The sequence below is a fragment of the Geotrypetes seraphini genome, chromosome 1, assembly GCF_902459505.1.
Source record: "Geotrypetes seraphini chromosome 1, aGeoSer1.1, whole genome shotgun sequence".
NCBI classification, from domain to species: Eukaryota; Metazoa; Chordata; class Amphibia; order Gymnophiona; family Dermophiidae; genus Geotrypetes; species Geotrypetes seraphini.
The window spans coordinates 116,968,711-116,989,171 of record NC_047084.1 but is presented as its reverse complement, the minus strand read 5'-3'; the positions used below and the strand labels follow the sequence as shown (position 1 = coordinate 116,989,171).

General features: G+C 44.7%; 1 protein-coding gene across 1 annotated transcript in view; it reads right to left on the bottom strand.

Annotated features, from left to right (window-relative positions):
• Window positions 1-1,027: 1,027 nt before the first annotated feature.
• Window positions 1,028-20,461, bottom strand: part of LOC117366648 (C-type lectin domain family 4 member M-like) — a 46,139-nt gene continuing 26,705 nt past the window's right edge. The window contains exons 5-8 of the mRNA XM_033958279.1: window positions 17,555-17,590; window positions 13,109-13,263; window positions 8,182-8,270; window positions 1,028-1,446 (exon numbers count right to left, since the gene is read on the bottom strand). Coding sequence (XP_033814170.1) covers window positions 1,284-1,446; window positions 8,182-8,270; window positions 13,109-13,263; window positions 17,555-17,590 — 443 coding nt within the window. The 3' untranslated portion in view covers window positions 1,028-1,283. The remainder of the gene's footprint in view (window positions 1,447-8,181; window positions 8,271-13,108; window positions 13,264-17,554; window positions 17,591-20,461) is intronic.

The following is a 20,461-nucleotide window of genomic DNA, read 5'->3' as shown; positions in this document are numbered from 1 at the left end:
TGGCTGGGAGTGACCAGTATTCAGATTCTTGGTGGGAGTTTTGCCTCCCACGAGGTCCCTCGTTGTGAAGGACGGGTGACCCTCATGCCTCATGCCCTAGCCAACTGGACGCTGAGGGGAAAACTCCCAGTCTGAGCAAGATTTTAATGCTGGTGTGAAATGTCACCTGGAAAGAGAGACATTTTCTTCGTCTCGTGTTGCTGTGCATGTGGAAATAAATATACACCGGCGTGAACTCATTTTAACAATTGTTTATTAATATATCGATATATAAGAACATACCAGTCTAAAATATATGTAGACACATGTTCTGGTCAGATGAAAGGTGTACGCAGCACTGTACATTTTAATATACAGGGAAATTGGCATCTTGAATTAAAAGAGTCAAAAGAATACATAAAAATAGATTCATGACATCATACGTTTGTTTTAGACCTTCCGTGATACTCTCTTTCAACCCCTTGACCATCTGATTGCCCATTATTTACTCTATTGCGGTTATAAACTGATCACTACCCAAGTTACGAATGACTTACAATGTTTTTCCTTCCTGAAGGTCTCGCTGTCAAGTAACAGTAAAGTTAGTTAGAGGCCTACCTTATTCTAGACTCCTAGCCCAAAAACTAGAGATACAAGTATGTTTAAATCATTGCTATTATCATCATCACAGCGCGTCTGAATTCAAAAAAGTCTGGGACAGGCACGTGGGATCTCTTAGACAGAGGAAGAGATAATAGTTACTGCGGATGGGCAGACTGGATGGGCCATTTGGCCTTTGTCATCATGTTTCTAGAACCATAAAGCTCTATGACCTCACAATGCAGGTGTAAAGAGCCTTAGCCTATAGGAAGAGGAGATGCAAATGTTAAGCGCCTTAGCCAATAGGGAGAGGAGGAGATAGTGGATGCTGCAGATGGGCCATTTGGCCTTTATCTGCCATCATGTTTCTATAACCATAAAGCTCTATGACCTCACAATGCAGGTGTAAAGAGCCTTAGCCTATAGGAAGAGGAGATGCAAATGTTAAGAGCCTTAGCCAATAGGGAGAGGAGGAGATAGGGAGTAGTGGATCCTGCGGATGAGCCATTTGGCCTTTATCTGCCATCATGTTTCTATGTATTTAAGAATAAAATAATTGCATAGAAATGTAAACAATTTGATATAGCTATAAGTATATTTCTAAGTTAGAATTTTTTCAGGTCCTCGTGTATAAGTCCTCAGATTCGGCTGTGTGAAACAAAAATGTACATTTATCACAGTTACCCCACAGTTTGGGGGGATCTCTATGAATTCAGCTGTTTTACAACACACTGTAGGAGATCTCCGTCAACCTCGCATTCCGACGACTCTTTTTCACAAATCCATGGGAAAGTCCTACTGCAGGTTTGGAAGTCAAGCTTGGTTCCCATCGTTGTACAAAGCTTAGTGGTACTGTAAGATAAAGATCTAAAAAAAAAAAAAAATGAGGGGAGGGAGGGAGAAGCAATGCATGAAGCCTCAGCACATGTTTATAGAGTCTAGCTTTGATCAGGGCTGAAGGGTAACGTTCTGCAATTTTAGGCCTTCCCAGCTCCCTCTCACCATGTACAGAACAGCTCACCTTCCTTTCTACTAGGTCTCTGTTCCCCCTTTTTTATGTATATGGTTGCATGAATCTCAAATTTTAATTCGTTTTTGAGCTAATGATTTTCTAGTATCTTTTAAACATCATTCATGACATATGACTGGAACATTAATCTATATATATAAAATCAGAGGTATGTATGTGTGTGTGTGTGTATGTGCCGCGATCATGCAAAAACGGCTTGACCGATTTGAACGAAACTTGGTATGCAGATCCCTCACTACCTGGGGTGATATGTTCTGGGGGTCTCGCGGCCCACCTGCACACATGGGCGGAGCTACAAACAGAAAATCAGATTTCACCCATTCATGTCAATGGAAAAAATGTAAAAAGCTGCCATTCTCACAGTAATTCAAAAACGGCTTGACCGATTTCAACGAAACTTGGTATGCAGATCCCTCACTACCTGGGCTGATATGTTCTGGGGGTCTCGCGGCCCACCTGCACACATGGGCGGAGCTACAAACAGAAAATCAGATTTCACCCATTCATGTCAATGGAAAAAATGTAAAAAGCTACCATTCTCACAGTAATTCAAAAACGGCTTGACCGATTTCAACGAAACTTGGTATGCAGAGCCCTCACTACCTGGGCTGATATGTTCTGGGGGTCTCGCGGCCCACCTGCACACATGGGCGGAGCTACAAACAGAAAATCAGATTTCACCCATTCATGTCAATGGAAAAAATGTAAAAAGCTGCCATTCTCACAGTAATTCAAAAACGGCTTGACCGATTTCAACGAAACTTGGTATGCAGATCCCTCACTACCTGGGGTGATATGTTCTGGGGGTCTCGCGGCCCACCTGCACACGTGGGCGGAGCTACAAACAGAAAATCAGATTTCACCCATTCATGTCAATGGAAAAAATGTAAAAAGCTGCCATTCTCACAGTAATTCAAAAACGGCTTGACCGATTTCAACGAAACTTGGTATGCAGATCCCTCACTACCTTGGGGTGATATGTTCTGGGGGTCTCTTGGCCCACAACTCTATGTTGCTTGCTCAAGGGTGGGTTCACCCAACAATTTATATGTTCTTGCTCCTGGAGGTGAAACTAAAAATGTTGTTTATAATCACGTTTTGCGTTAGTTGTATTGTATTCATTTTGTCAAATATTTCACATTATTATTTGAATATTGTACTTTTTATTAAGCTGTAAAACAATAATTTCATTCACCACTATAAAGTATCTTTATTTGAATCCATTTACAGTGTTATTTCTATAATTAAATACCCGTGCAACGCCGGGTCATCAGCTAGTATACTATATTTGACATATTTCAGTAAAGACTCGAAGCAGGAAAGAAAAATGTTCCAGAGAAAAGGGTCGTGATCTAAAGCTGGAGAAAGGAAGGTTCAGACAAGGAAACATGCTTACCATGGAATGCTGCTACTCTTTGGGGTTCCAGAATCTTCTGTTACTCTTTGGGGTTCTAGAATCTTGCTGTTCTTTAGGATTCTGAATGAACTCTTTGGGGTTCCGGAATCTTCTGTTACTCTTTGGGGTTCTAGAATCTTGCTGTTCTTTAGGATTCTGAATGGAATGTTGCTACTCTTTGGGGTTCCGGAATCTTCTGTTACTCTTTGGGGTTCTAGAATCTTGCTGTTCTTTAGGATTCTGAATGGAATGTTGCTACTCTTTGGGGTTCCGGAATCTTCTGTTACTCTTTGGGGTTCTAGAATCTTGCTGTTCTTTAGGATTCTGAATGGAATGTTGCTACTCTTTGGGGTTCCGGAATCTTCTGTTACTCTTTGGGGTTCTAGAATCTTGCTGTTCTTTAGGATTCTGAATGGAATGTTGCTACTCTTTGGTCTTTGGTTTGGGTTTTGGTTGCTACTCTTTGGGTTTTGATCTAGGGACCTGGATTGGCTACTGTAAGGTCCATTGGTCTGACCCAATAAGGCTATTCTTATGTTCTTAATATTTGGACACCCCCTCCCCCGGAACTTTTTAGAGAGAGAAAGAAAGGGCTTATTTTGCTGAAATATACAGTACTTTGGACAGGCAGGAGGACAGAAGTCACAAAATAGGAGTTACAAATCCCTGCCGTAATAATATGATCCCTCAGTGAATAACCAGGCAATGGGCTCAGCTCAGACTAGGAGTTGCAGGGGCCAGTCCATGTAGATTGGTGGCTTTCACTGCTAGCTACATACTGTATTTTACCTATTATGTACACACAAAAATATCAGTCTAAGCTGAAATGGAAGAAGGTACAGTGGAGCGTGTATTACACGAGGAGGAATGCGTTTCATAGGAAAGGCAGACTCCAAATCCTAACCAAAAGAGTCCTGGATTCAGAACGATTGGAAGGGCAGACCATGAGCAGTTGGTTCTTAACCTTTTACAGTTCACGCCCCCTTTCCTAAAGCACGAATCAACGAGCCGTTAATTCCAAATGATTAACCTGTTGGTAAAACCACAAGACATAGATATAGGGCTAGATGGACTAAAGTCAGCGATTTTCACTAAACCTGTTTTCACAGCTTTAGCGACGATTGCTCTTACCGACAAAATAGCCCACCGCGTGCTTTTCACCTCAATCTCCCATTTTCCGATCCAGCCATGCAAATTAGCTAAAACCCCATGCAAAATAGCCAAGCGATTGATGCTTGGCTATTCCAAATGGGGGGTTCTTTTTTTTTTTGAAAAAAAAAGTCCCCCACCACCGATGACAGCCCTCCCCAATTACCCCCAACAAATGCGCCCCCCTCCCAAGCCAGGGACCCCCTGAGCCACTGTTCCCCCTGAGCCAGGCACCCCGAGCCACTGTCCGTCCCCCCCTCCCACGAACCCCCAAAAAAAGGCAGGAGAGATGCCCACTCCCTCCTGTCATCCCAATGACACCCCCACGGCGACCTGTCCCTCCTGCCACATAGAGCCTCCATGCCAATCGTCCCCCCAATCATCCACCACCCCCTACACCCAAAAAGCTGGAAGGATGCCGACTCCCTCTTGCCATCAAGAGCCCCCACACCAATCGCACCCCCACCAATCAACCCCTACCCTCAGCCCCCAAAAAAGGCAGAAGCTCCCCCTGAAGCCCCTCTCCCTGTACCTTTTAAGTTGGGAGCAAAAGAGGTGCTCAATCCCTCCTTCTCCGTGGCCACCAAGTCTACAATGCTGGGCCTTCCCCTCCCCAATGCGTCATGTGATGCAAGGGGAGGTGCCTAAGGCCCTGATTGGCTCAGATGCCTCAGGCCCCTCCCTTTGTGAAGGGTCTAAGGCATCTGAGCCAATTAGGGACTTCTATAGGCTCCTTGCCCTTGCAGCCGGGATACAGAGGAAGGAGCCTAAGGAAGTCCCTGATTGGCTCAGACACCTAACACCCCTCTCAAGGTTGACATTTAAAGGGATCTGAACGATTAAACTGGAACTTAACTTTTGCAGGCTTTAAAGTGACAGCATTGCGACAGGTGTTTATTTTGGCTTTTCCTTTCTTTTAGTGATTTTAAAGTCTTTCTCTCTAGACCACTGGTAAGACTAAACTCCTATTCCTGGGGTTCAGGTTCTGGGGTTGCAGAGTTCCTATCACACTATATCGCTCCATGGTGACCTCACCTCGAGTATTGTATTCAGTTCTGGTCAGCATATCTCAAAAAAGATATAACGGAATTAGGGAAGATTTAAAGAAGAGTGACCAAAATTATAAAGGCTAAAGAGGTTAGAGCTCTTCAATTTGGAAAGAGATGGCTGAGGGGGGAGATGTTTGAGGTGGTGTAGAATGGGTAAAAGTGCATTGATTTTTTACTTTTTCAAAAACTATAAAGCATAGGGGGACACTCAATAAAATTACATGGGAATGTTTTTTAAGAAAAAGGAGGAAATATTTTTTTTCACTCAAAGAATAGCTAAGCTATGGAACTCGTTGCCAGAGAATTTATCAATTTGTAAATCATTCCCTGTTTATTTAATTGCTGTAAACCGAGTCGAGCCTTCTTAAAATGATGACTCAGTATACAAAGTTAAGCTTTAGTTTAGTTTAGTTTAATGTGATAACAGTGGTTAGGTCATCTGGGTTAAAAAAAAAAAAGTTAGGACAAATTCCTGGAGGAAAAGTCCATAGTCTACTATTGAAATAAACATGGGGGGGGGAACTACTGTTTGCCCTGGATCGGTTGCTACTCTTTGGGGTTCCGGAATCTTTTGTTACTCTTTGGGATTCTAGAATGTTGCTGCTCTTTGGGGTTCCGGAATCTTGCTATTCTTTGAGATTCTGAATGGAATGTTGCTGCTCTTTGGGGTTCCGGAATCTTGCTATTCTTTGAGATTCTGAATGGAATGTTGCTGCTCTTTGGGGTTCCGGAATCTTGCTATTCTTTGAGATTCTGAATGGAATGTTGCTGCTCTTTGGGGTTCCGGAATCTTGCTATTCTTTGAGATTCTGAATGGAATGTTGCTGCTCTTTGGGGTTCTGGAATCTTGCTATTCTTTGAGATTCTGAATGGAATGTTGCTGCTCTTTGGGGTTCTGGAATCTTGCTATTCTTTGAGATTCTGAATGGAATGTTGCTGCTATTTGGGTTTGTGGCCTGGATTGGTCACTGTTGGAAACAGGATAGGCCATTACTCTGCCCCAGTACGGCTATTGTTCTGTCCTCACTCGCAGTGTTTTACGTAAAGGTATTCGCTCTTCTTTTTCCTCGTTGATTATTGCCCTTACTTACCGCCAGTTACACCAACTTGCCAAGTGCTTTCTTTTTTGCTGTCCTTTCGCTCTGGAATTCACTGCAATTTCTCTCCTTCTCTAAATTCAAATCAGTCTCTTATCCATATCAATGTCTAGATGAAAAGACCATTTGTCTACTCTAATGGATCCACTATGGCAGTCCAAAGGCATCGAACCACTGTCTAAATACATTGTACTATTTATCTGACCCATCGTTTGCTTTGTCTTTCTCCTTTCTAGTTTTAAAATATTTTTATCACCACAATTCCTCCGACACATGGTCAAAGGGGCTAATAGAGTATTATGAAGAGGAAAGCAGTTTCCTTGAGTCTGTATGGGAAAAAGAGGGCCAGGGGAGTAGACCCACTTCTAGAAGCATTCTTTTACTGAGGCACTTTTCTCGCATGGATTGGGCTAGATTTTTCTGGAATGATGATAATTCAGCATTTGCTGCTCTTGGCATAGCTACATTTTTATCTGAAAGTGCGCTAGCATTTTTAGCGCACGCACCGGATTAGCGTGCTAGCCAAGAAACTACCGCCTGCTCAAGAGGAGGCGGGTAGCGGCTAGCGTGCGCTATTCCGCGAGTTAAGGCCCTAACGCAGCTTCGTAAAAGGAGCCCTAAATTTTAAAAAATTACAGATATTCAAGTTGGAGAAAATAGAATTATGTAAACTGCCCTGTCACATTTACGAGAACTTTGGAGTCTCGGCGTTGGAACCACAACTCCATGAAGGGTAGAGCGGACCACAGAGGTGGAACTCCAGAGCCAGACAGCAGAGGAGCAGAGAGATTAAGCAGCACGCCTTCACCGGGGGGGGGGGGGCAGGAATTTTGGAAAAACGAAAGAGCTGAGCTAATAGGGAAGGATGGGCATGAAACACTTTTATGGGCACACAAAATTTTTATTTCGGATTCAATTCTTTTCAGAATTTTATATGGAAGGTTACTTTTGTTTGCTAAAAGCTACGTGGATCTGGGGTAGGACAGGGCCCGCAACTGCAAACGCTCTTGTCCTGATTCAAGACAGCCTTGCTTTACTGCTTGTAGAAAACTATGAATCCAACACCCTCCTTGGTACACAGTTACCTACTGAGCTAAGCTCTGAACAATCTTGAAACATCACATTAAGAACCTTAAATTTCACGTGACTTGCAACAGGCAACCAATGAAGGTCTCATATGCCTTGAATTTAAGAGGCTGGGAAACAGGCTATGTGGGGGTGGGGGAGTGAGCTTGGACAACCTGTGGGACTAGAAATGACCTGCAAGCAGTACGATCAACATTAGGGTTCCAAGACATCCGGATTTCGGTCTGGACGGCTTTCCAAAACCCAGCACTTTGGGTTTTAAAAAGTTTCCTGTAAAAATTGGGGAGGGAGGGAGCATCCACGCATGCACGGATGCCGTCTGGGGGCAGGCAAAATGAGGCCTGATGCAGTCCAAACGGGGCGGGTATGTTAGCGTGGCTGTGGGTCTGAATTTTCCTTCGGGAAAATCTGGTAACCCTAATCAACATCCTTGATTGGAGTTCTCAACCCAGTGCATGATACACACCTAGCCAGCCTGGTTTTCAGGATGCCCACAATGAATAAGCAAGAGATTCAGTTGCACGCACTACCTCCGTTCTATGTAAATGTCATGTCCATTTGTTATGGGTATCCTGAAGACCCGACTGGCTTTGCGTGTCCTGAGGACTGAGTTGAGAACCTCTGGTCTGGATTAATGGTTGGAGCAGGAGGCTGCGAGTAAGGGGACCCCGGTTTAAATCCCATTTCAACGTATTGAGCAAGTCACCTAATCCGTCACTATATCGATTGTGAGCTCTCTGGGGACAGGAGATTGTCCACTTTGAAAGTTTTCCCAAAATAAATGTGGGCACTTACTCTCGTGTGCCATCGGACCATTTCCAGATGTTTTTCTCTCCTTGAGATAATCCAATCCAATAATTTTTCTGTTTGCGCCGAACATAGCCCTGGAACAAAGAGTTACATGTACAATTTCACATCAGGTGGAATATTCCAGAGACTGACAGAATGAATCCTATTGCCAAGCTGTGACTAATGGGGCCCCTCTACAAACAGCAAGAATACAGGTCACATCACTGTAATGTAGAAACACAGACAACCGTTTATATAAACCGTTTAGATGGTATATAAATTAAAAATAAACTAAACTAACTAAACTAAAGCTTAACTGTGTCTACCGAGTCATCATTCTGAGAAAGCTCGACTCGGTTTACAGCAATTAAATAAACAGGGAAAGATTTACAAATGAGAAATAGAAGATAATAGCAAAATTTCAAAATACAGTGGTACCTCGGTTTATGAGTGTACCGGTTTGCGAGTGTTTTGCAAGACGAGCAAAACATTCGCAAAATCGGCGCCTCGGAAACCGAGCGTGCCTCGATTTACGAGCACACCCCCCTCCCCCCCGGCTGCGATCCGGCATCCCCCAGGCACCCACCCGATCACATTCCTTACCCCTATTTGGCACCGACACCAACGCACAGGACATGCCGGTGCTGGTGCCCGAAGATCTGCCTTCTTCACTGTGCTGGGCCTTGAGCATCTGTGCATGCTCAAGGCCTTCGGGTTCCCATTCTCTCCAAGATTCTTGGATCTCTGAAAATCTTGGAGAGAACGGGAACCCGAAGGCCTTGAGCATGTGCAGATGCTCAAGGCCCAGCACAGTGAAGAAGGCAGATCTTCAGGCACCGGCATGTCCTGTGTGTTGGTGTCGGTGCCAAATGGGGGTAAGGAATGTGATCGGGTGGGTGCCTGGGGGATGCCGAATCATGGCGGGGGGAGTGCAATGCGAGTGGGGGGGTGCTGGATCACAGGGAGGTCGCCACAAGTGGGGGGATGGTAGATCATGCGGGGGGGTGGCGACACGAGCGGGGGGATGGCGGATCACGTGGGGGGGCCTTCATGAGCGGGGGTAGAGTAACACCGCTGGCCTCGGGGGGGGGGGGTGGGAACGAATCAAGCGAGTTTCCCTTAGTTCCTATGGGGAAACTCGCTTTGATATACGAGTATTTTGGTTTACGAGCATGCTTCTGGAACCAATTATGCTCGTAAACCAAAGGTTCCACTGTAATTAATTTTCAAAATGTTTGGCAAATAGAGTTTTTAAAGATTTACGGAAAAATTGAAAAGAACTGGAACTCCTTAAAAAAAAAGGGGAGATCATTCCAGAGTTGAGAGAGTTTAAAGACCAAAGATTGACTGAAGATCTTGACTCCTTTAATCCCTTTTTTACATTACATTACATTTGTGATTTCTATTCCGCCTGTGCCTTGCGGTTCTAAGCGGATTACAGTTAAAAGAGATCAGGACATTACCAAGAGAATTACATTACAACGATTTAAGTAAATTACATGTTGTGGTATAGAAATACAAGTATAAGGTATCTGGATTTATCGATAGAATAACTTGACAGGGTTCAAGTAGTTACAAGGTTCAGTGGGGAAAACAATTAGGCAACTGAAGAAAGATACCTAACTTTGAAGGAATCAGTTGAGTGAATACCTAAGGGAGATGCTTATTTAGGAGAAGGTTAAATGGATACCTAAGGGAGATGCTTATTTAGGAGAAGGTTAAGTGGATACCTATGGGAGATGCTTATTTAGGAGAAGGTTAAGTGGATATCTAAGGGAGATGCTTATTTAGGAGAAGGTTAAGTGGATACCTAAGGGAGATGCTTATTTAGGAGAAGGTTAAGTGGATACCTAAGGGAGATGCTTATTTAGGAGAAGGTTAAATGGATACCTAAGGGAGATGCTTATTTAGGAGAAGGTTAAGTGGATACCTAAGGGAGATGCTTATTTAGGAGAAGGTTAAGTGGATACCTAAGGGAGATGCTTATTTAGGAGAAGGTTAAGTGGATACCTAAGGGAGATGCTTATTTAGGAGAAGGTTAAATGGATACCTATGGGAGATGCTTATTTAGGAGAAGGTTAAGTGGATACCTAAGGGAGATGCTTATTTAGGAGAAGGTTAAGTGGATACCTAAGGGAGATGCTTATTTAGGAGAAGGTTAAATGGATACCTAAGGGAGATGCTTATTTAGGAGTTTGGATATTTTTGGTAAATGAGGTTCAAGGGGATGACTAGTGTGTTATTTGCTGGGGAGAGTGCATGTGCGATTGGGGGGGGAATATTAAGTAAGGACGTGTTTTTTGAAAAGAAATGTTTTGATTTCTTTCCGAAACACTTTGATGTCTGTTGTTTTGATCATCAGTTTGGTGATGGTGGGGTCAATTTTCGCTGCCTGAGTTGCTAGAAGGCTGTCGTAAAGTTTCTTACGTCGGGTACCATTATGAGGGGGGAAGGTGAAAAGATTCTGAGTTCTTCTTGATCTGGGTAGTCGGTAGCGGCAAAGACGGTTGTTCAGGTAATTGGGGGCCATACCATGGGTTACTTTGAAAAGTAAGCAGTAGAGTTTGAATTGAGTTCTTGCTTTTATCGGAAGCCAGTGAGAGTCTACATAGGCGGGTGTGACGTGGTCGAATTTGCTGAGCGAGTAGATGAGTCTGATAGCTGTGTTCTGAACGGTCTGTAGTTGTTTTATCATAGTATTTGGGCAAGGTAGGTAGAGGCTGTTGCAGTAATCTAAGGAGCTGAGTATGAGGGATTGTACAATGATCTTGAAGTGTTCTTTGGAAAATAATTTTCTTATTTTAGAAGGAAGGAAGAGTTTAAATGGTTGGATTCCTCTTGTAAAGGAAAATCGGTGAACATTCCAAAATAAAGGTCTAAGAGGATTAAAGATACCATTTAGGATTTTAAAAGAAATATAAGCGCATTTCAACTGAATTCTGAAATAAACCGGGAGCCAATGACGACTCAGGGGTCACATGGTCAAATTTACGTTTTCCCAAAGATCAGCTTCGCAGCAGTATTCTGAATGAATTTACAAGCGGGGTGTTCCTGAGCTAGAGCTTAAGAAACTGAAACCAGGCACCCCAAAATTATTATGTAACAAAACACACAATTACATGAAACCCTAAAAAGCGATTGCACATCCAAATCTGTGCCTTTATTACTGCTACAGTGCTACCAGTTGCATCAGAGGAAAATCTTCCGCCCACACACACGCGACTGCAGGCAGGCTCGGCCGGCTTGAGCAACTTACTTTACTAACGTGCCGCAAGGTAAGGGGGAGGGAGGGAGATTCATGGGCCGCGCGAGGGGTGCTGAAGGGCAGTGAGGTGGCGAGAGGGAAGGGTGGTGGGCAGTGGTGTACCAAGGGGGGGCGGGGGGACGGTCCGCCCCGGGTGCACAGTCGGCCGGATCCGGAACCTCCCGCACTGCTGCAAACGGCACCTCAGCACGGCTGCCGTACTTAGAGCAGAGTCGGCAGCCGTGCTGAAGTAAGTTTTTTCAATATTGGGGGTGCTCGAGTACCCCCCCCCCCCCCCGAGTTGGCTGCTATGGCAACAAATGACAGAGTGGAGGAAGAGCAACAGAACATTCTGAATGGACGGGGCTAGTGCGCCTGCGCATGAGTGCAGCTGTTGACATAGGAACTCTGCCTTCTGCTTTGCGGGAGACTGTGGCGCTAGACCTGGGAAGAAATTATGTCAAAGCAGAGGGATGAGTTCAGGGGCTCTTCTTCGCCCCCGAACGTGGAGCGTCGCATGCCACATGGCTCCCAGGAGGCACACCCGTGAGCCGGCACAACGCGAGGCACCAGAGCGCAGGGGGCGGGCCCCGCATGCAAATGAAGTCATTTAAAGTGGCATGCAGGCGCAGCAAGGCCAAATCAGCACTTAGTCTGTTACACAACTGTTCTCTCCCCTTATTCTGCCTCCCAGCGCTGGCAGGCGGGCACCTTTCCCTGAAAAGCGCCATCTACCGCCTCTGTTCTGGAAGCGGTATGTGACGTTGGGGAGGGGGTGTCAAAAAATGATGGGCCCCGGGTGTCACATATGCTAGGTACACCACTGGTGGTGGGAAAAACAGAGTGGGAAGAAGATGCTGAAAGGAAAAAATGGGGAAGGCAGAGTGGGGAGAAGATGCTGAATGGAAAAAATGGGGAAGGCAGAGTGGGGAGAAGATGCTGAATGGAAAAAATGGCGAAGGCAGAGTGGGGAGAAGACGCTGAAGGAAAATGGGGAACAGAGAGTGGGGAGAAGATGCTATAAGGGAAGAAGACAGAGATGCCAGACTATGGGGGGAGCGGAGGGAAGAAGATGGGTGCCAGACCAATGGGGGTTGAAGGAAGAGACACAGTAACAGAGCAAATGGAAGATGCAGAGAGAAGGCAGATAGTGGATGGAAGGAATTGAATGAGAAGATGAGGAAAGCAGAAAGCAGACAACAAAGGTAGAAAAAAAAATTCTATTTCTTTTTTCGCTTCAGGTTAAAGTAGTATATTAGTTGTGTTGATAAAAATTTATAAACAAAGCCCTGCCAGCTGAACATCTCTTTCTCCAGTTCAGCAGCCAGAACTTTGATTTATAAGGAAGGAATAAGCTAAATATTGAAGTACTGAGGCTTGTATGGATGTCGCGGGGACGGGGCCAAATTTTTTCCCCGTGTCATTCTCTACATTGTGTTACTTGCATTTCCTTTTTTACATTATTCAGCAGTTCACCAGCTAAATTTGGTGGCCAGATAGAGCCATCTGAAAGGGTAGTCTATCTTTGGCCGTTAAGACTTAGCTGGCTATGTCTCAGCCGGCCAAAAATACACTAGAAATTCAATGCCAGTTGCCAGATACAGATTCTGGTATCACTGCAGACCACTGGAGATCACCAGTTGAATATCAGGGTGGATATGTTTCTAAGATAATGACCATAGGAAATACCTTTAATTCTGTGTTACTGTCTTTTATTGACACAAGCTGTGAATTTTCTGATGTGCAGTACATTTCACTGTGGATTCTTGCTTTCTCCTCTTCAGAAAAGAAATAACATTTCTCATCCAGCAAGATCCACGATGAGGGACAATATTTAAATCTTTCTGTGAACAAAACAAAACCCCCAAATGCACAGAATTAATGACAATATCCTCAGTGGATATGTACTTTATTTTGAGAAACTGGAAAAATCGGATTCATTTAAACGCACAGTTGCGTGTGGCGCTCTGTGTGCACGCTGTACAAATATCAAGACATCATTGTGGAAAAATCAGAGACATTTCTGAAGGCATGGGCACCAGTTTATAAATACATAGATACAGAGCTATAATATGCCTATAAGAATCACCAATGTTAGTATTTTCAATTAAGAGTTGGGATCACTCTGTCCAGCATTATATTCTCTGTATCTGTTAATTGGATGTTTTGTTTAAAATCTAAATAAAGTGCAGACTTTAAAACAATGTTGACACTCTCCTTCTCAGTGAAGAGACTTGATAATTTTCTGCTCAATTCAGACACAGTCTCTGCAGAAACCTCCAAGGCACTGAACTGAACTGAAAAGGCATCTGGCACTTCGGGTCAGGTAAAAAAGACAAAAGAGGCTGATACACCGCAACAATATGAAAAAAAAAAAAGTGTGTACTCAAAGAAAAAATGACCCCCCCCCCCATATAAAGCTCTGTGTTTCTGCATTAAAAATCCTTATTTCATGTATCAGGCATTCCTAAGTCATACATCAAATGACCCGTGCAGTGGCGTAGTATGTATGTATGTGGGGGGGGGGTTTCTCCCCAGGTGCCATCGTGGTAGGGGTGGGGCACCCGTCCTCCCCTCTACCCCCTCACTCCTTGCTGGTATTCTAACCATTTATACATATATCTGGGGTGCAAACATAAGCCCCTGCTTGATAGAATTATCCCCGTAGCAGTGGCGTATCTAGTGAATTTTACACCTGGGGCCGATCATTTTTTTTTTAACAGCCCCTCCTCTACATAAAAAGAATTATTTTTAGTAATAACCTTGAAATGAAACGAATGGTCAGAAAAGAAACAGTATTGTAAAAGTAAACCAGACAGATCAATCCTGCACAGTCAACGCCAAAAGAAAACAGACACAGATACGCCCTCGCCCCGCAGAGAATAAGTGGCCACAAACTAAAATTAGAAACAAAAAACATTTTAAAAAAAACAACCTTTGTGGTTTCTGCTTTCCTCATCTTCTCTTCACTCTCTCCCTTCCATCTAGCATCTGCCCTCTCCTGGTCTTTACCCTATGTGACACCTGCCCTCTTTCCCTTCCATCCAGTGTCTACCCCCTGCCTCCCATCCAGCAAGAAGCTCTTAGCTCTCTCTGCCCCCTCCCCCCACAAGCATCACCTGGCTCTCTGTCTGTTCTCTTACTCACAAGCATCTCATGGGATCTTTCAGCCCCCTTCCCCCCTAAAAAAATGCTCATAAAACAATGCTAATGATCACACAGGACCCACTTTGTACCTACCTGTGGCTGACAGTTCTACTCCGGAATTGGATGTAATATCAAAGGGGCAGGATCAGCAGCAACAGGATGGGGGTAGGCAGAGCAGACCCCCCCCCCTACACCTGGTCATGGTATGAGTTTGATGGGAGGGAGAGGGGGGTATTTTTCTCACTGCCGCTGCCAACTTGGAGGGGCTGAGGAGGAGGAGGAGGAGAAGCAGCAGCAGCAGTGGTGGCAATCTGGCAGGGGTGGAGGCAGAGAAACACAGAACTATGCATGCATCTGTGGTGCACATAGGAAACACCCTTGGGGTCTGCACTCAGGATGTACCAACCCTACCACCTCACCCTTGGTACGCCACTGCAGATAATTTAAAAAACTGATGCTGGAATGGAAGCCAGATTGTGAGCAAGCCCATGCGGTTGATAATTGAGGTCATTGAGCCAGGTTTGACACCTTCAGAGAAAGGTGTAATGGGTATGGACGGTAGGATTTCCAGAAGTCCATGATTTGAGGGGATTGTCCCTGATTTCAGGCTCCTGTCACCGACAGTTCCTTGTTGGCATCCATCTGTCCCCAATGATAACAATGGGGGCAGAGATGCTTCAGTGTGCATTTATCTGCCCGTTCTGCTCTTGCCACCTCCTGCCGCTAACGTCATCCCTTCAAACTTCCCTTTATAGCTGCTTCCCTCCAACAGCAGCACATGTGCAGAGACTCTATTCAACCACGCTGTGCGTCTCAGTCAGGTCCCACACCCCTTCCGATGTGCAAGGGGGGTGGGGTTGAGAAACATGGTTGAGGAGAGCCTCTCCATCGCAGCACTGTTCTTCTGCGCTGTAACTGGAAGAAAGTTGCGGGAGCTATAAAGGGAGGTCTGAGAGGACAGGGGTTGGGGGGAGAGGAAGGGGAGAGAATTAATTTCTGGGTCAGAAAGGGAACGAGAGAGTGGAGATGGTTGGACTGGAAAGGGGGAAGAGAGAGGTGGAGATGGTTGGACTGGAAAGGGGAGAACAGAGAGACGGAGATGGTTGGACTGGAAAGGGGGGAAGAGAGAGATGGTGATGGTTGGACTGGAAAGGGGGGAAGAAAGAGGTGGAGTTGGTTGGACTGGAAAGGGGAGAACAGAGAGGTGGAGATGGTTGGACTGGAAAGGGGGGAAGAGAGAGGTAGAGATGGTTGGACTGGAAAGGGGATAAAAGAGGTGGAGATGGTTGGACTGGAAGGGGGGAGGGAGAAAGCGAGTTGGAAATAGGTAAACTGAAAAAGTTAAGAAAGAGAGAAAGAGGTAAGAATATAATTGGTTTTACTGGTGAAAAAATAGCCATTGGAAAGCTGTGCCCTACCTGACCCCACCATGTCATGTCCCACCAATCTAACCTGGCCCCGGCCAACCCTACCCAGATGTCTCAGATTTGCAAGCCGAAAACCCTTAATGGAGGGAGGCACCAGAGATAACTGGAGACATGAAGATTCTAGCAGCACTTTCTCAGAGATTTCGTCTTTACTATCGTTGAAACCACTACGGCCTCTGCTAACCCTGGACGCTCTGAGCAGCCATTGAAAATTTACACAGGTCTTGCTCTTCCTTTGTTGCATTTTCATCCTCTCTATGGGTAAGCTGCAGGACATAGAATCTAACCGAACTTCCCTCTTATGAGACAAGGGGGCACATTTTCAAGAGACAAAAATGCCTCCCCCAAAAAAAAATCCTAAAGGGACAGATGGATGTTTTATTTACCAAACCCTTCCAATTTGTTATTTTCTAGACAGATTATCTATGCTGTTGATCAGTAGCTCATCTAAATGTCAAGGGAACTGAAATGGAATCACCTTCTCATTTCACAGATTTACCCGGACATGTCCTCTTTTTAGAGGGCATGTCTGGGCATCCGGACAGCTTTTCAAAACCTGGCACTTTGTCTGGGTTTTGAAAAGCAGATTTTGTCAGGAGGGGGCATCCAAGCATGCATGGATGCAACGTGGTGATGTTCCATGCACGTGATATCATTGTGCCTGACCGACCACCGAGAACAGGCTGAGGGCAGCGGGTCTAGGGGTGAAGCCGGGCTTAGCATGTGCGTAACAGGGCATGGAAGGGTGGAACTGGGCGGACCTGGGGGCGGGACTATGGGTTTGGATTTTACGTTGAGTAAAATCTGGTAACCCTATTCACATGGGCACCTGAGCTGGGATTTAAACTGGTGACTTACAACCGAGAGGCTTTGCAATGGTCCGATCATTTCTCTGAGCCATCTACTCCCCAAAATTATAATATAGTCTAATTTGGTCAGAGTCACGAATTGGAAAACTACCCTTGAGAATTCAGGCACAGACTTTCCTGACTCATCGTAAGTTATGTTGGGTAGAGAATGACATGGTGACAAAATTCATCACCGTTCCTGTCCCCGCGGATAACCGCGGGAAATAATCCCATGTCATTTTCTAGTGTCTATTTCAACCTCAGTCCTTCTACACCAGCATTCTTCAAAGCAAAGCTTATGGGTCAGTGGTTGTGGCCATTCATACTCTGATTCTTATGTGAGCCAAGGATAATGAAGCCATTGTGACATCACTGATGTGATTGGCTCTTAGGCACTGGTGGAATGAGGCATTATGACATCACAATATCTGCTCTGGATACCAGAGACTGTCATTCTGTAGTGTCTGTTTCAACCTCGGTCCTTCTACACCAGCATTCTTCAAAGCAAAGCTTGCGGGTCAGTGGTTGTGGCCATTCATACTCTGATTCTTCCCTCTCTCCTTAAAGAATGGCATGAAGATGGTTTCCCGCGGTTATCCACGGGGACGGGAACGGTGATGAATTTTGTCACCGTGTCATGTTGGGCTCCAGTGCAACAAATCTTGATTCATGGCAAGATCTACTAAATCCTAGCAAAGCACTTAAGGATTTACCTGAGACGTCTGAAGATGGAAACGTGCTTTGTGAACCTGTGCAATTGAAAAGAAAAGGACATTTTTAAATGATCATGACATGAAGGATGCATAACCAACTTGCTATTTGCAGGAACCCCCCCCCCACCCAAAAAAAGAAATAAATAAAAAATACTGATGCTGCAATCATAGTAACATAGTAAATGACGGCAGATAAAGACCTGAACGGTCCATCCAGTCTGCCCATAAGTTATACCCACTAAAAAAATACATGATCTGATTAACTTGTCTCTTCTTTGATATTTCTGGGCCGTAGACTGTAAAGTCTGGTATTGTCCTAGGTCAGGGGTGGGCAACTCCGGTCCTCGAGGGCCGGAATCCAGTCGGGTTTTCAGAACTTCCCCATTGAAAGCAGTGCATGCAAATAGATCTCATGCATATTCATTGGGGAAAACCCGACTGGATTCCAGCCCTCGAGGACTGGAGTTGGCCACCCCTGTCCTAGGTTCTAAATGCTGAAGTTGCCATCCAAGCCCACTCCAGCCCATCCAACCATCCCGCTGTCTGCAGGACATTCACCGCAAACATCTTCTTGTTCCGTATCAGTGGAGTTCACATTGATGCCCAAACCAAAAGCAATAACCATTAGAAGTAATGTAATGTAATGTAATGTAATTTATTTCTTATATACCGCTACATCCGTTAGGTTCTAAGCGGTTTACAGAAAATATACATTAAGATTAGAAATAAGAAAGGTACTTGAAAAATTCCCTTACTGTCCCGAAGGCTCACAATCTAACTAAAGTACCTGGAGGGTAATAGAGAAGTGAGAAGTAGAGTTAGAGGAAAAATAAAAATAAAATAAACATTTTAACAAGACAGCATTGATCTAAATACTTTGGAAGGTAGAAGAGAGGAGAGAAAGGAATAGAAGCAGAAGGGGGAGCCGTTGAACAGTAGAATTCTGGAGAAATGGTGAACACACGGTCTACTGCAGGGGTGTCAAAGTCCCTCCTCGAGGGCCGGAATCCAGTCAGGTTTTCAGGATTTCCCCAATGAATATGCATGAGATCTATTGCATCCACTGCTTTCATTGTATGGTGATAGATCTCATGCATATTCATTGGGGAAATCTTGAAAAACCGACTGGATTGTGGCCCTCGAGGATGGACTTTGACACTACTGTAACACAGCAACACAGTGACCCAGTGACCCTCCACCAGCTTCTATATGGTACGGTATTTATTTATTTTAAAAATGTCTTCCCCGCTTCATGCGGAAGCGGGTTTACAATGAAAACATTCAAAACATACTGAGACATGTTATGAGACACCGTCTGAAATTCCAGCGATCAGAGAGGATGTGAGAAATGAAATGTGCTCTGAAGCTGCAGCGAAAGAAGAGACCTGCGAAATGCTGACCGCGTCGGCTTAGTTTTTCAGCGGCATGGACCGTCTCTCGGCCCCAGCTTTAAAATTTAAGAATTTGAGAAAGACACATGGGAGCCTCCGATGGTTTAAACGGAGACCCTGAAGTAGACTGAAGCATTAGACCAATAAGATAAGTTTATTCTGTTGCAATTGTTTGCTGACCCTCGCTGAACGAATCGCTATAATGTAGCTGGGACAGATTCTTCGAACGTTGGAAAACTACAAGAACGAGAGGCCATTCGGAAAAATGAAGAGGGGACAGATTCAGAACCAATGCTAGGAAGGTCTTCTTCACCCAGAGAGTGGTGGACACCTGGAATGCGCTTCCGGAGGGTGTGATAGGACAGAGTACGGTATTGGGGTTCAAGAAGGGATTGGATGATTTCCTGAAGAAAAAGGGGATAGAGGACTACTATACAGGTCCTGAACCTAATGGGCCGCCGCGTGAGTGGACTGCTGGGCATGATGGACCTCTGGTCTGACCCAGCAGAGGCACTGCTTATGTTCTTATGGTACAATGAGTATTGCTGACCCTTGTTTTGAGATTAATAGATCTACATTTTTGGACTAAGTATTTTTGAAGAAAAACTTTTAGAAATAAGATAAGGAGATTAACAGGTATTTCACAAGAAAAAAAAAATAGAAATAAACGAGAGGGGTTTTTTTGCCAATGACTGTCTGTATGAGCCAAAATCGGCTGATTCATCGGACACGGATTAAATGTGCAAAAGGCTCTGTATTCTGAGGCCTTTTTCTCCCATATTAAACTTAAAATTAAACTCAAGAAATTTATAGAAATACTGTTCAATTTACTTTTGAGTTAATAAACAAGAACTGATTCTGCTCACTAGTGGGTTTACAAATTTTGACATAATACGAGGGTCATTTCATAAATCATGCACAGGTTGGCAACATTGGGGAGTGGCTGATGCAATGACAGTAAACCTGGTTTCACTTTCACTTCAGTGCTTGAAGCAGCAGGACGTGTGTTTAGGAGATCTGTAGTGTACATAGTATGGCTGTGACAAGTGTGGGAAATGGAGGCTGCAGGTGTGTCAGGTACTGTGTCTGTTGACGATCAGAGGTCGTACATTAAGACTGAAACTCTACGTGGCAAAAACCCGACAGAAATGCACGATGTGTTACGTGAAGTTTGTGGTGAGTTAACAGTGGACCGTAGTACAGTTTCTCAGTAGGCAACTCGTTTTCGGAGTGGTCGTGTGAGCGTAGATGATGATGCAAGACCAGGACGGCCGAAATCAACAACCGATGAACGATGTGTGAAACTCGTGGCTGATGCTCTTGAACAAGGTCATCATGTGACATGCGAGGAACTTTCTGAAACCACAGAGATTCCACCGACATCAGTATACCGAATTCTGACAAATGATTTAAAAAAGAGAAAAAGTTCTTCACGATGGGTCCCCAACTTCTTGACAGACGCCTGGACAATGTAACTGTGCTGAAACAATGATTCGGCATTGAAGGTCAGGAATGT